The sequence below is a fragment of the Tachypleus tridentatus genome, chromosome 2, assembly GCF_004210375.1.
Source record: "Tachypleus tridentatus isolate NWPU-2018 chromosome 2, ASM421037v1, whole genome shotgun sequence".
NCBI lineage: Eukaryota > Metazoa > Arthropoda > Merostomata > Xiphosura > Limulidae > Tachypleus > Tachypleus tridentatus.
The window spans coordinates 88,801,368-88,817,794 of NC_134826.1; the positions used below are offsets into that span (position 1 = coordinate 88,801,368).

At 37.3% G+C, this 16,427-nt stretch overlaps 2 protein-coding genes across 7 annotated transcripts in view; one reads left to right on the plus strand and one right to left on the minus strand.

Annotated features, from left to right (window-relative positions):
- Positions 1 to 16,427, minus strand: part of LOC143244460 (putative chitinase 10) — a 55,026-nt gene that overhangs the window by 37,776 nt on the left and 823 nt on the right. Inside the window, exon 1 of one of the 6 annotated variants that reach the window (XM_076489157.1) lies at positions 14,428 to 14,465. The exons of 2 other annotated variants lie outside the window; for them this stretch is intronic. Coding sequence is in view for 1 of the 4 variants with exons in the window: in XM_076489151.1 (XP_076345266.1) it covers positions 1,627 to 1,707 (81 nt within the window). In the remaining 3 variants the exon portion in view is untranslated. Of the gene's footprint in view, positions 1 to 1,626; positions 1,763 to 14,427; positions 14,466 to 16,427 lie in introns of those variants that run through there. 3 more of the 6 variants (XM_076489158.1, XM_076489151.1, XM_076489155.1) reach the window with 3 other exon arrangements.
- LOC143244462 (monocyte to macrophage differentiation factor 2) overlaps positions 8,425 to 16,427 on the plus strand; it is a 36,093-nt gene continuing 28,090 nt past the window's right edge. The window contains exon 1 of the mRNA XM_076489169.1: positions 8,425 to 8,800. Coding sequence (XP_076345284.1) covers positions 8,718 to 8,800 — 83 coding nt within the window. The 5' untranslated portion in view covers positions 8,425 to 8,717. The remainder of the gene's footprint in view (positions 8,801 to 16,427) is intronic.

Here is a 16,427-nt window from a genome sequence, read left to right on the forward strand (position 1 = left end):
TTGAGATGGAACATGAAGTTAATGTGTTCCTTGGCCTCTGTAACTGGAACACGTACTGACCGTGAAACTTATCCGTATCAAAGCGAAGATGATCATAGGATATCCCAATATTACAGATTATATCTAACATGCTTGGTTACACAACGTTATATTTCCTCTAAAGGGGACCAAAGACCACCAAGAGGGATCACCTGTTTTAACCATTCGTACTGTTATCAGTAGATAGTAAAATGCCATTACGTTGTGATGTTAAAGATCCGTACGGCTAACAAAGTTTATCTTGTTTTCCATAATGGATAATCACAATTTATTTTGGCCTATCAGCCGAATAGCAAAATTAATACTTCAGATACAGATCACAATGTTTATTTGTTGTGAAGTGTGAAGCTGCACAATGGACAATGTGTGTAATGCCAGCTATGGGTATTGAAACTAGGTTTGCAGTGTTGTAAGCCTACAGAATTACTGCCGAGCCACTCGGAACTTTTTTATATGCATATATATACTTTAGAAAAATATATTTAATATATAACATCCTGCAAAATTGATAAACTACTGTAAGAAGGTAAGAACAGTAGAATAGAGGGCACCACAGGTGCATCTGATAGATCCGAGAGTTTGTTTGTTTTTTTAATTTCGCGCAAAGCTACACGAGGGCTATCTACGCTAGCCGTCTCTAATTTAGCAGTGTAAGACTAGAGGAAAGGCAGCTAGTCATCACCACCCACAGCCAACTCTTGGACTACTCTTTTACCAACGAATAGTGGGATTGACTGAACATTAAAACGTCTTCACGGCTGAAAGGGCGAGCATGTTTGGTGCGACGGGGATTCGAACCCGCAACGCTCAAACTACGAGTCGAACGCCTTAACCCACCTGGCCATGCCGGGCCCATGTCCGAGAGAGTGGTAGTTTGTCTTTCTACGAGAATAAGCATTTTAACCATTAAGTGGGTTTAAAAATTACTTTGATTTTAAGATGAAGGTCGTACTTGTGTATTAACTTAGATCAATTCTGTCTGAGTTCTGCATTCTGTTTTATAAAATAGGGAAAATAAAAGTAGGCAAACGTTTAGAAACAGAAAGACGTTTGATTTAAGGACTGAATTTGGTATTTAGAAAGTTATGTGTGAGTTTTGCTAGCAAAGTATCTATGTTGTGTCAGAATTCGAGATATTGACTAAAGTAACTTCAGTCTGGTTTCAATGGGATTTGTCGGGAAGACAAGAAATAAGGTTTTGTATGTAATGATAGGAAATGAAAATCTCAAAAGTTGAAACGCCCCCTATGGTTTGCTGAACATATGACTTTGGTATGTATTTTAACAGCCTGCGATTTATACTTTACTAGTTTCTTTGTTTCTCCGCTTTTGATTATTGAATAATGCAACTTTATTTTTTTTATCAGTTTCCATATCTAAAAAGACCAGTGCACATTTTCTTTTGATAAACAGATGTACAGAAATCATTAGAGTTTCTTCAATTTCTGTTTCAAGGATTTCCAGAAAGGGAAAAGTTATCTTATAATTTACAGTTAAATTATATATTCAAATTTCGTGGATTAAGATGCGCTAAAATTTTGAAACGTTTTAATCCGAGCGATAATTACAAAAGTATCATCCACATACCTTTTTAAAGGACAACTTTGAAGCTCGTACGACTAACATAGTCTCTTTGCCTCGAGGGTTCGTGAAAACAAAGAAAGGCATGGGTGAATGTAGGAATGGTGAAGCTATCGCAATGCCATCTATCTAGTAATGCAGTTTGCTGCTGAAACAGCAGGGTTTGATGTTGGTAGAGATTATAAGGAGTTAGTATAACTATGATAGGTTTAGACCATTTTAGGTCTTATGAAAATAAAACTGTAAAACACGGGCGTCCACAGGAAGGGAGAAAGTGAGGGTAAGAGGGCACTCTGTGGAAAATGAGAAAAATATTTTTTATTTATTGATTTAACATATGTATATGACTTTTTTATTCAATGCACAATTTAACACTACTTTACCCTTTCCTGGAAAGTGATCTGTGAAAAACAAACATCAAATGTTTTATTGTGAGAAATGTTGGTAATAAAAGATATATCAGATTTGTTCGTTACAGAATTTTCAGATGATTAAAAAACATTTATTTATTGCGGAAAAGCAACGAGTATTTAATTCTGAAATCATTAACAGGTAATAGATTTAAAATAAGAACTAAAACCTTATATTGCTTGTTTGTTTTGGAATTTCGCACAAAGCTACTCGAGGGCTATCTGTGCTAGCCGTCCCTAATTTAGCAGTGTAAGACTAGAGGGAAGGCAGCTAGTCATCACCACCCACCGCCAACTCTTGGGCTACTCTTTTACCAACGAATAGTGGGATTGACCGTAACATTATACACCCCCACGGCTGGGAGGGCGAGCATGTTTAGCGCGACTCGGGCGCGAACCCGCGACCCTCGGATTAGGAGTCGCACGCCTTACGCGCTTGGCCATGCCAGGCTCCTTATATTGCACGCATGAGAGCAGGTCATAGAGAGGATAAGGTTTAGGTCTATGTTAATGCTGTGAGCTATAGATATACTATACAGGACACTGGTGCGGATATTCACAAGGATGGTAGTGGAGGAAATAACGATTTGATTTTTCCCATACCAAAGGTAACATTGAATTCAAAGTTTCTTTTCACAGTTTACAGTGCGTTTCAAGAGGTTAAAGTTCAGGCTGTTTAATTTACTTTCATGTTCCACAAGAGAAGCTATAGAAATATAGTTCGTTTTGTCTGGAAGTGCAATACCTTGACCTTTGTCAGGCCAGAAAACAATTATTTTTTTTTTCGAGAGAGTTGAACTGTAAATCAGATAACTTGAATTCAAGGCGCTTCGATATAATTATGTGTTGTTTAGAGTCAGGAAGAAAGTGCTTACCTCACTCTGAAAAACACTCGAAAACTGCGAAAATTAAGTTACTATGTCTTCGTTTTCAGACACTGGCAATGGATCCAGTCCTAGGGAATCGTAATTCCATCAAGATAAAGACGATAGTTTCCGATTCTACATTATACGTCTTCAGGGATTTTCTGCGATGTAACAAACTAAAACTGAAGAAGGCGGTAAAACTTTGATATATGTGCGGGATTACAACATTGAGTAAAGAACAGAGAAATGGAGCGAAATAAGCAGAGAAATATTTAGGGGTGACAAAAGAAAAATGGAATATAAAACAGTTCTAATTATTAGAAGCTAACGGTAGGCCTATATTTTATGACCACCAATGTTTCTTTGGTTAATAATTCCCAATTAGATTTTACTGAATTTTAAAATCATCTAAAGTACTCTGGTGGTCATTGTTTTCTTTATGATTACGAATGATGAACATTCTCTCAGTAAGATTTCCTTTACTTTTGCCAACATAGATGGCTGTACCGTCGCCAGAGCTGCAGCTGTTAGATTGGTTTGTTTTGAATTTCGCGCAATACTACACGAAGGCTATCTGCGCAAGTCGTCCCTAATTTAGCAATGTAAGATTAAAAGGAAGGCAGCTAATCATCACCACCCACCGCCAATTCTTCAGCTTCTCTTTTACCAACGAATAGTGAGACTGACCGAAACATTATAACGCCCCTACAGCTGAAAGAGCGAGCATGTTTGGTGCGACGGGAATTCGAACCCGCGATTCTCAGATTACGAGTCGAGTGCCTTAACTACGTGGCCATGACGGCGCCAGCTGTTAGATCAGAGAGACTAGAAGTTTGTTTTTCTATGGTCTTTTAATAATCAAGTGAGTTTAAAAATTACTCTCAGTTTAAGATGAAGGTCGTACTTGTGTACTTACTTAGATCAATTTTGTCTAAGTTGTACATTTTGTTTTATAAATTAGGGGAATCAAGAGTAGCGAGATGTTCAGAAACATTGAGTAGTTTGGTTTTTGGACTGAAACTGTATGCTTGGAAATGTCCGAAATATAAATATTTTACTGTAGTCTTGATCTTGTTAAACACATATTTTACTGTCGTCTTGATCTTGTTAAAAACATATTTTACTGTCGTCTTGATCTTGTTAAAGACATATTTTACTGTCGTCTTGATCTTGTTAAACACATATTTTACTGTCGTCTTGATCATATTTCTGTTTAAACGTTTTCAACATTTTTTTTGTAAATTAAAATATTTCATATATGATTTCCAAACTGTTATCAACAAAGAAGGCCTTCACCAGAATTGTTACGTAATCATTACAATTTGTCCATCTCCCTTCAACAGTGGCATAGCCTCATGTCTGTGAACTTACAACGCTGGAAAGCGGTTTTCGATACTTGTGGTTGGCAGAGAAAAGATAGCCCATTGTGTAGGTTTGTGCTTAACTACCAACGAACAAATCTTCAACATGAGTACCGCAAATATATGAATTCACTATCTTCAAGGTGTTTTAGTGATTTAAATTTTAGGTGGTATAATGGTTTAAGTAAGCTCACATATCTAGTAACAGATACTATTTACAGATTCTAGTGTCTGGTTTTAATCTCGAACATAAAATTGTTCAACTCCTACAGTTTCTTTTTATCGAATTTTAGAGTGTATTTACGTTAAACAATATCACTGAGTTCCGTTTACAATATTTAAGGGTTGCGGGTTCGAATTCCTGTCACACCAAACATGCTCGCCATTTCGTGGGGGCGTTATAAGTTACAATCAATCCCACTATTCGTTGGTAAAAGAATTGGCAGTGAGTGGTGATGATTAGCTGCTTACACTCTAGACTTACACTGCTAAATTAGGGACGGCTAGCGCAGATAGCCCTCGAGTAGCTTTGCACAAAATTCAAAACAAACCAAGTCAAGCCATTTACAATGGAAGAGTTAAGGAAGACTATACATTTTTATAAGTTATATTTTATGTAGTAACTTATTTGTTTCCTAGAAGAATATGTGGGTTCTTAGTGATGACGTTAACTCTGTCGTCTGTAAGAGTCTAACATTTGACGTCAGGGTTTGTTGTAGCACAGAGATTATAACTATGAGATGGCTGTAAAGTGTGGACACTAACTTTCGAGATGTAGCGTTAAATCAGCCACTGTGTTTGGTGGAGTATTTGGACCTGTGTTATTTATCATAGTTACTGGGTTACTTTGTACAATTAAATTGATTCTGTTTATTTTAGTTTAGTTTAGCGTCAATGCTATTTGTAACGTGGGCCTACAACAATTTACGGCAAACTTGTAGAAACGTTAAGAAGAAAATAAAACCGTGATTATTACGTGGACTGGAGGTTAAATTAATTTCATCAGGTAGTCTACAATAATCCTCCAATTGAAAACTACACAATTACAATATATTTTAATTATATTATCACATAAAGTTACGTTTTTCAGTTTTGTGATTTGGTCTACATTATAGGGCTATTACATCTTTGATTTCCATCGTGAATTACAAATTTCCATAGCAACAATTCATGTTACAGAATTCTATTTTCCTTGAAAAAAAAATCCGAATTTATTTCAATGCTTTTAATATGTGGTTGTAAGTATAATAAAAAGACGTGCCTTTTTCACCATTCCTGAGAGCCCCCAGTGGTATGTCTGTGGACCAACATCGCTAAAAATCACGTTTCCATACATGTAGTACTTACAACACAGATCGCTTGTTGCTCAAGTCTAAATAAACAATAAAAATAAACCTTTCCTGAGTATTGTTGACGGTTGTCCCGACTTGTGTTTGTATTAAAAACTATTTTTAAAGCATTTTTATCTTCAGCCAGTCTAGTTACTATAGACGCAATGTAGTTGCAAAAAAAATCTTTTTTTAGTTTGTTTTGAATTTTTCTCAAAGCTACTTGACGGCTATCTACGCTAATCCTACCTGATTTTGAAATAATAAACTTAATGGAAGATGGCTAGTCAACATGACTTACCGCCAAATCTTGGGATGTTCTTTACTATAATGAATTGACCATTACATTTTAACGCCCCCACGGCTGAACGAATGTGCACGTTTAGGGATAGGATTTGAACTTGTGACCCACAGGTTGCGAGCCATGTGCTCTAATCACCTGGCTGTTCCAGATCTCGTATCCTTCTCCTGAAAACTACTGGATAATTGATAGCTTTTTAATATCAGAAAAAAAAGAAAAGATTTTCACGGAAAGGAAACACAAAGGATGATAACCAACCCGGTTCTTTTCTCAAGCCTTGTTTACTAAAAAATCATGTTTTTAAAGTTCAGAATACACTTTTAGTGGTAAAAATGTTCCAATGAGATTGAATTCCGTGTCACATCATTGAGCGCTAAAAGTCGTGGCTCGATACTTGTTGTGTGCTCTGCCCACAACAATAAACAAAAAATAAACACAAAAACAAACATTTATTGACTAAAGACATTAAAACTGTACACTCTATTCCAAATGAAGCCAAATTACCTCTTTTGATTCATAAGTAACATATTCATAAATACACCAAAAAATCCCAATTTACTTTGTTACCAACGCCAGAGAACTGTTTCGATGATTGAGTGATTTATCTTCTTTATTCATTAACGTGTGCTATAAATTAGGGCTGATTTCTAGAGTGTTAGTTAAGTCTGTTTACTGCCTATTATATACTTATCTGTATGTGTTTAAATTCTTGGTACTGAGGAGAACTACTGGCGCGCCCCCTAGCAGCCGATAACTGTGAATGCTAGTAGGGCTTGGGATGTAATGGGTTTATACGCTTGCACCACAACAACAATTCTTCGCTTGCGTTTGACACGCAATGGTGACATCTATAGCTTTATTTTGAGCAATATTAACTGAATTTTCTGTGCGAAAAATCTAGTAAAAAAGTGATGTGAAACGTTTGTTGAAAAAAAACAAAAAATGATTGACGATCTGTCTATCTATAAATATATAAAGGGTTTTTACAACACATGTAAAATATTACTTTACTTCAAGAAATAACTAAATTATTTTTTCTATTTTAGTGCAAAACTAGATAGTAGGATGTATATGGTATGTTCACCACGGGGAATTGAACTACAAACTTTATAGTTAAACTTCCTGCTGACTCACCAGGGAACGTTTCGTAAGCCACCTGCAGATAAAAAACAAGAAAACAACATGTTGTCCAAAGTGTAGAAAATTCTTACTTTTCATTTTCTAAAACCAGGAGAATACAACAACCTGTTAGTGACTTACTTGATCCAATTCAATGTTTAAAAGTCGCAATTAGATTATAAGATAGTTGCTTGAACATCCATTGTATGTTAGCGACGAATGACGAGTTTAGCCTCCCCCTCTTAAAAAGGTACAGATAACTAAATATTTAGGGTTGATCTAAAACAGAAGTAGACTTGAAATAATAACAAATTGAAATTGCTTTAGACCAATAAATAAATAAATCAGGTTTTATGTTGTTTTTTCTAATTTATATCATTGTTTCGTTTTTTATTAAACAATCAAAATAGTTATATGGGGGTGAGACAAAGAAAAACTTGCTAACCCTGAAAATAAAATCTCAACGAAATTTATTTTGCTCACATCGTTACACTAGCTTTACCTCACATCATCACGTGAGGTACAATAACTAATTGCTCTTTCAGCCGTGGGGGCGTTATAATGTGACGGTCAATCCCACTGTTCGTTGGTAAAAGAGTAGCCCAAGAGTTGGCGGTGGGTGGTGATGACTACCTGCCTTCCATCTAGTCTTACACTGCTAAATTAGGGATGGCTAGCACAGATAGCCCTCGAGTTGCTTTGCGCGAAATTAAAAAAAAACAACAAACGAACAATAACTAGGGCTAAATTTCGGTTAGCCCTAGTATTTGTATCTCGGATGATTATAGCAGGTAAACATGGTGAAACGTTATGAACGAAATAAACAAAACTTTTCCTTTGTACAAGAGATTAAAAAACTTGTGTCCACCTTTTAAAAACCAAGCAGTTATTTGTAAAATATAATACAATCTCAACGAGTTCACTTCTTACTGATTTTGACAACTTCTTAATATGTTTGATTTTAATAAATAAACTCAAACAACATGGCTCAATTTTTCATTTAGTTTTGTCTCTCGCGAAATTTTCACATATATATATATGTGTGTGTGTGTGTGTCATAGTTAAAAATAACTACCAAACCACTTGAATTAATTCACATGCTGCTTTACAATGATTTACCCCATTAATAAATTGACAATTATTCTTTGCATAACCCCTGAACAACTTTAAAAAATGTATAACAATTTTTTATTATTTTTATACCGTTGCAATACGCCCTCACAAAGTTGTCATACACAATCGAAATACAATATTCGTATTATGAACATTAGGAGCAACGTTGTTTACCAGTAAACTTATGTTGTTTATTTTCAAACGCAGGATATAAAATTGTTACCCAAAAGATTCTATATAGAGCTGGCAAACTTCCAAAATCGATAGCAAAGCGTAAATTCTGAGCTGTGTAGAAATGATTCAGCCACTCCTTTTCTCGAGAGCAAAGCATGCGCTGTGGCAGCGCGTGGTGTTCCGCGTGTAGGTAGGCCTTCGCATGCAGAAAGGAAGTGTTCAAGAGATAAAGGATAAAATGATACACTTATATAAAATAAAAAGACACCTCGATTAGAGTTAATTTCGTGATCAAATTTCTTTTTTGTTTTAAGTGAAATAAAACTAGTGTTTCGTTTAATAACCCAAACAAAGGGAAGTAATGGTTCACTGCTGACGATGAAACTAGTATTACTTTTGGACACCTTTCATCTTCCTGCTCAGCGATGTCAAGTGCAAGTGAAATTCCTGTGGAAGATGTCGGCGAGATGAAGGGAAGCCCTAACAGTTATGTGGTAACTAAGCGAAGGTATGACAGTGGAACGTATTTAATGATAAAGGTTGAAAAAATGTTAATCAGTAAAACAATTGCAATGGTGTTCGATTCTTTAGGAAATTCACTCTTTTGTGCGTTCGAAAAATATTTAGAAGAAATGGCGGGCTTTATTAGTTAAGATTTTCGTTGTTTATTTACTGTTACCTGTATTTATGTCATGTCCACAGGCAAGCTGGCTTTTCTCTGTGTCACAAAACGCCAGCGTTTGTACTGTAAACTGAAAGCTACTGGTGGTTTTCACCTGAGATCGTGGGGAAACTTGGAGATCGAACCAGTTTGGTCTTAACAATTTTATTGTCACCAATACGATAACAGCCGAGAGTAAAAGTAACCAATCAGAACAAAATCAGCTATTTTGTAACAATTGTCTTACGTAATACCCGATCCTATTATACTTAGAATATACAGTATATGACTGACATAATATCTGGATGACATAAACTTGTCTTGTAATTCAGAAGTTTTCATTTAATAAAAAATTTTTATGTTAACTACAATAAATAAACTTAGTAATGTTTGTTTAGTAACGGTACAAACGCTGTGGACGTGTGACACTTAATTCGTTTGTTTCGCGAAGATGGCGAGAAGGTGTGTGTGTGTATGTTCATTAAGGTAGCAACAGAAAAGTGGAGGATGATTATCACTCTTATAAAAATGAGAATAGTGGTAAAGGACCTAGAATTATTTTGTGAAATGTATACCCAAGAGCCTCCTAAAGTTTTATACTGATCAGAGGTGGAAATCTTTCGTCGCGGCCAGACAGACCAGCTGTTTTTAGTGTAGCACGTCTGTACAGATTAGTTTTTCTTTAATGGTAGTTTGATTTAACACTATAACTATAGTCTAATATTGGTTTTACTTATAAACATATCTGTCCACTACGTGGCGCTCGGTTGTCTTACTATTCACATTGCAATGGGTGAAGAACTCATTGCATTATTTTCTCCCTACTTCAGTGACACCGCAAATCATGGTTCGCATAAGAGATTCGAACCCTTTAACATGTATATTGTACTTTAACGCTGTTTGATTCTAGTTATTTTTGGATCAAAGAAAAACACGAATCCTCGTTTACTGTTTGTTTGTTTGTTTTTTGGAATTTCGCACAAAGCTACTCGAGGGCTATCTGTGCTAGCCGTCCCTAATTTAGCAGTGTAAGACTAGAGGGAAGGCAACTAGTCATCACCACCCACCGCCAACTCTTGGGCTACTCTTTTACCAACGAAAAGTGGGATTGACCGTCACATTATACACCCCCACGGCTGGGAGGGCGAGCATGTTTAGCACGACGCGGGCGCGAACCCGCGACCCTCGGATTACGAGTCGCACGCCTTACGCGCTCGGCCATGCCAGGCCTTCCTCGTTTACAAGCCTCTCAAAAACGCTCTCTCTACAGGCTGTTTACTGATTCTATATAGAGTGACGTCTGAGTCTCGAGTAGCTACGTCAATGTCGTTTCCATAACAACATTCTCTAACCACGATTCTCACCCCGTTCTTTTTCTTGTCATTAGTTTCAACTGTTGTTGTGTTTTGCTTAACGTCAAATGAGTTCATTACAAGACATTTCTGTTAAGGGTAAATCAAATAACAATCTATGTCTTCAGAATGTATCCATATTGGCTTCACGTTTCGCTGTTACAGCTTCGTCAGGAGCTATCGATAAACCTTCAAGATCGCTTGTTCAGGGTCCAACATAGCCAGGTGGTCAGGGCGCACGACTTGTAATCTGGGGGTTGCGGGTTCGAATCCCGTTACAACAAATATGCTTGCCCTTTCAGCCGTAGGCTCGTTGTAAGGTTACTGTCAATCCCTCTATTCGTTGGTAAAGAGTAGCCCAAGAGTTGGGAGTATGTGGTGATGACTAGCTGCTTTCCTTCTTGTCTTACACTGCTGAATCAGGGAAGGCGACCACAGATAGCCCTTATGTAGCTTTGCTCGAAATTCAAAAACGAAACAAACAAACACTAGTCCAGTTGAAACTAAACTGGAACAAAATAATCACAATAATAATCACAAAATTTCGTTTTTTTTTTGTAGTTAAGCACAAAGCCACACCGTGGGTTTTCTGGTATGAAAAACCCGTTTTTTTAGCCCTACAAACGAACTTGGTGATGCAGAAACTAACAGTTACATCTTTACCGTTGAATTATTTCAACTTATATAATTTAGTGAATATAGCTTTTAAATAGGCTAATAGATCATCGTCATAAGGTTCGATTGGTACTTTGAAGGTTAGCCGAGAAAAAGAGTGTTTTAGATTCCACACAAAAGTGCCCGGACTGTGACTCAAGGGTGTTACGGACTGCAAGCAATTTCTACAAGAACACGATCTACACTTGGCACAGTTGTTTTACTATAAGAGTAACAGCCAAATCCCATTATTCCCCATTAGTGGGACAGCGGTTTGTTACTTACAGCGTTAAAATCTGAGGTTCTGTTTCTCACGGTGGACACAGCACGCAGCCAATGTGTCTTTTTTTCTAAAACAAATTTGGCTCAGCATGGCCAGATGGGTTAAGGCGTTCGACACGTAATCCGAGGGTCGGGGGTTTGAATCCTCGTCGCACCAAATGCGCTCGCCCTTGCTAATTGGTTGCTGGGAATGTCTATCGATGGGTCTCGGATATAGAGTTCTAAGGCTATCTTGCAGGCATCAGCGGTAAATATATAAGCTGCTCTTACAATATATTTTAAGAATAATTTAGGTTATATATTTGAATATATTTACAAAAATAATATTTAACAGTACATTTTTGATTTTAATACTTTAATAATAATTTTCAAGTCTTAGAACACTTATGTGGGATATTTTTTGAAGAGTAATTTGTTTGTTTTAGAATTTTCACACAAAGCTGCACAAAGACTATCTAACTGCGCTTCGTAGTCTCTAATTAGTACACTCCCTAGAGGATAAAGCAGTTAACATGGTCACAACAACTTTTTGGTTATTCTTGTTAAACTGAATAATTAGATATAACCATCATAGCCTCAAAGTGTGGAATATGCGTTTTTTTTGTTTTTTTTTGCGGTAACAGAAAGCGAACTACAGAACCTAAGCTACATTGTTCAGCGCACTGACTACTGGGCCGCGTTGGCCCAGAAACATATGTCTTTCAAATAATGTATTAGACAATCTCTTCATTACATAATAAGTAAATAAATCATAATATTGTTGTAACTGGTTTTTTTTTCTTTTTCATATTTGTAGCGAGTTATTTAAATTATCTGGTGAAAATAAGTTAAACTAAAGTCCAAGTAAACAACAACACATTTGTCTCCCACCAGTGATTCAGCGATAAGTCTGCGGAGTTATTAAACCTAAGTTCTGGTTTATTCTAGCGGTGAGCACAGCACATATAGCCTAATGTGTACCTTTGTGCTCAACAAGAAACAAATATGACGTGAATATAAAAATACAAGCCTTCACTTAGTGTTGGCGAACACCGTCAATCTTTTGTTTTTATTATTGTAACTGAAAGTGAAAATGGTTTGTTAGGCTTAACAGAAAAAAGGGTGTTTTAATTAGAACACTTAACGTGGCTTAACTTTTACCTTCAACAACATACTGCTAATGCTTAAACTATATCTTAGTCTTTTTCTAGAAACCATGTCCGGGCACAAACAAGTGATTTGCGTTTCCGGAATATGAATTCAAAGGCTTCGTGGTTAAAAATATATTTCCCAAAGTCCTATGGTGTGCTTGTAATGTAATGTGACAGTCAATCAAATCTCACTATTTGACCACTTAAAACTAGCTGAAGACTATACGGTAAACGGTTAACGCCATGTTTCAGTTAAACAAACATCAGGAACAACAACGCGGTGGTAGCCTTTTGTGTAGCTTTCTGTTAAATTCTAATTTCAACAAACAGAATAACAATTGTACACAGGCAGTAACACCCATTCTTGTGAACAAATAAGTAACTTTGCTAGGTATGAATGTTTATCTGGTTAGCAGAGTTGACAAATTATTTTGTAAGTGGCATTAAGTACTAACATAAAATTATAAAAATGTTAATTATTATAGCTAGAATACAGTTTTGTTTACTTTTGCTGTATAATTAAATAAATATTCATGGAAAATACCAAAATAATAGGTGTGTGTGTTTTTCTTATAGCAAAGCCACATGGGCTATCTACTGAGCCCACCGAGGGGAATCAAACCCTTGATTTTAACGTTATAAATCGGGAGACATACTACTGTGTTAGCGGGGACCCAAAATAACAGGCTACAAAAACGACAGAAGCCATAACTATTAATCAGACAGTTATATGGATTGCACTATTAATCAAGCTAGTACAATTATTATTGAATAAATGCAAACTCTGTCTTTGTGGTGTGTAGACGAGTAATTATAGTTTCTCTCGTCTTGGTTATTCACGAAATTACCTGAGTCACCAGGGTCGTTACATGTGTTTTTCTTTTAGAAGGTTTCACTGTAGTATGAAAACACTACGAAGAGAAGTAATGCTATAATCTAGCAGAAAACCATAGAAAAGTGTATAATCCATTCCTTTTTTATATAAGAGTGGCCCTCTGTCAAGTGAATAGTGCGTGTGCCTGGAGAGAGAAACCTACATTTATATTATTATGTTTTTCATCTTTAAAATGTGTTTTTGTACTTCTGCTATAAAGTTCAGAAGTGAGACTCAGGTTAATACAGATAGTCTTTGCTTGATATAGAAGTTCTTAATTCTTACGTATTATGTTTATAAAACCTTTGATTTCTCCTTTTGATTACACTAGTTTTTACTCAAATTTTAAACTTGGGTTTCGTATTTTTTATTGTAATGAAGATTGTTTTCATTTTCTTCCTTTTGACTGAAACCCAGTCAGATGCAAATAAAATCTGTAACATAGTGTTTAACGAATCCTTTTGTTTTATAGTTTGTGAAGAATTCTCCAAGAGAAATCAAGACATCATGAGAATATCACATCAGTGACTGACTGACTATACTGTAATAGATTCACTAACTGCTCTATGATAAACTAATAAACGGCCTAGCATGGCCAGGTGGTTAGAGCGCTCGACTCGCAATCTGAGGGTTGTGGATTCGAATTCCTGTCACCAAGGCCAGGTTAAGGGTTTTATTGGCCCTATGCTTTTGAACTTATAGAGGCACCCTCGAGACAGAACCTCTACATGCAATACGTTTATAGTCATAACTTGAAGCACTGGGCTTGAGCTCGGTAAGTCCATGCCTTAATCTGGGGTTGCCCATCACATCAAACATGCTTTTAGCCGTTAAGGTTAATCCCACTATTCGTTAGTAAAATAGCAGCCCAGGAGTTGGTGGTGGGTGGTGGTGATGAGAAGTTACCTTTCCTCTATCCTTTCACTGGTAATTTGGGGATGACTATAGCAGATAGACTTCATGTAACTTTGCACGAAATTTCAAAGCAAACAAACTAATAAACTCTATGACTGACTAATAAATTAACCAGGATGTTTTATATTATTATAATATATTAAATTTCTAGATAATTCGAGGTGTGTTTTCAAAAGTCTTTTCACAATTCACAAAAACCCCAACGTACTGATGAAATTTCTCCATTATTTACAGTTACTTCTACAGCCACTCCAAGGGAGTCCGTACCTTAAAGAAAGAATCTCACTGTCCTTGGTATCCAAGTATATATTCTAAGTTTTGTTCCGTTTGTGAATGGAGAGATAAATGCAGATGCAACCGTAACTCTGGAATCCAAAAGGAGGGCCAAAAACGTACTCCTAGACCCCATCAAGTTTGGGTGACAAATTGGGTGCATTGTATATCCCTCCCTGGATAAGGATAGTCCTAGTGCCACTCCGAGTCCAAATACGAATTTGGGTGCTGCTACCTCTAAAACTTTGGAAAGAGTTTACGAACAACAGAAATAACAAAAATCACACAAAGCTTGAATTAATATACAATAATGTTTTTTACTTTAATGGGTAACACTTACTTATGAAAACCCCAACACACCAATCTTCACATATTACTTGCTATATCACTCATGTCTTTTCACTCCAATGAAAAATCTGGCACATGTTTACACTACTTTATAATTCAAGTTTCCTTCATTTTTACATACATATACGTATGTATATACACTACGTGGCCAAAAGTATGTGGACACTTTTTATAATTTGTGGGTTCGGCAATTTCAGCCACACCCATTACTAACATATTCATAAAATCAAGCATACAGCCATGCAATCACCATAGACAAACATTGGCAGTATAATGGGTTGTACTGACGAGCTCAGTGATTTTCAACGTGGCACTGCCATAGGATGCCACCTTTCCAACAAGTCACTTCCTCAGATTTGTGCCTTGCTAGAGCTGCCCCAGTCAGCTGTAAGTGCTGTTATTGTGAAGTGGAAACGTCTAGGAACAACAACAGCTCAACCACGAAGCGGTAGGCCACACAAGCTCACAGAACGGGACAGTCGAGTGCTGAAGCATGTAGCACATAAAAAATTGTCTGTCTACAGTTGCGACACTTACTACCGAGGTGCAAACTGCCTCTGGAAGCAATGTCAGCACAAGAACTGTTCGTCAGAAGCTTCTTGAAATGGGTTTCCGTGGCAGAGCAGCCACACACATGCCTAAGATCACCATGTGCAATGCCAAGCATCGGCTGGAGTGGTGTAAAGCACACTGCTATTAGACTCTGGAGTGATGAATCACGCTTCACTATCTTGCAGTCTAACAGACGAATCTGGGTTTCATGAATGCCAGGAGAACGCTACTTGCCTGACTGCTTAGTGCCAACTGTAAAGTTTTGTGGAGGAGGAATAATGGTCTGGGGCTGTTCTTCATGGTTTGGGCTAGCACTTTAGTTCTAGTGAAGAGAAATCTTAATGCTGCAGCATAAAATGACACTCTAGAGAATTGTGTGCTTCTAACTTCGTAGCAACAGTTTGGAGAAGGCCCTTTTTGGTTTCAGCATGACAATGCCGCCATGGACAACGTGAGGTCCATAAAGATATGGTTTGCCGAGGTTGGTGTGGAAGAACTTGACTGGCCTGCACAGAGTCCTGACCTCAATCCAATCGAACACCTCAGTGCCCGACTTCACTAATGCTCTTGTGGCTGAATAGGAGCGAATCCCCGGAGCCATGTTCCAAAATGTAATGAAAAGCTTTCCCAGAAGAGTTTGCTTGTTTGTTTGTTTGTTTTGGAATTTCGCACAAAGCTACTCGAGGGCTATCTGTGCTAGCCGTCCCTAATTTTGCAGTGTAAGACTAGAGGAAAGGCAGCTAGTCATCACCACCCACCGCCAACTCTTGGGCTACTCTTTTACCAACGAATAGTGGGATTGACCGTCACATTATACGCCCCCACGGCTGGGAGGGCGAGCATGTTTAGCGCGACGCAGGCGCGAACCCGCGACCCTCGGATTACGAGTCGCACGCCTTACGCGCTTGACCATGCCGGGCCTCCCAGAAGAGGCAAAGGGGGTGGTACCAACTCCATATTAATGTCCATGGTTTTGGAATGAGATCGTCAACGAGCACATATGGGTGTGATGGTCGGGTGTCCACATACCTTTGGCCATGTAGTGTATATATATATATTTATATATATTAGTTTGTGATAACTCAAAAAACAAG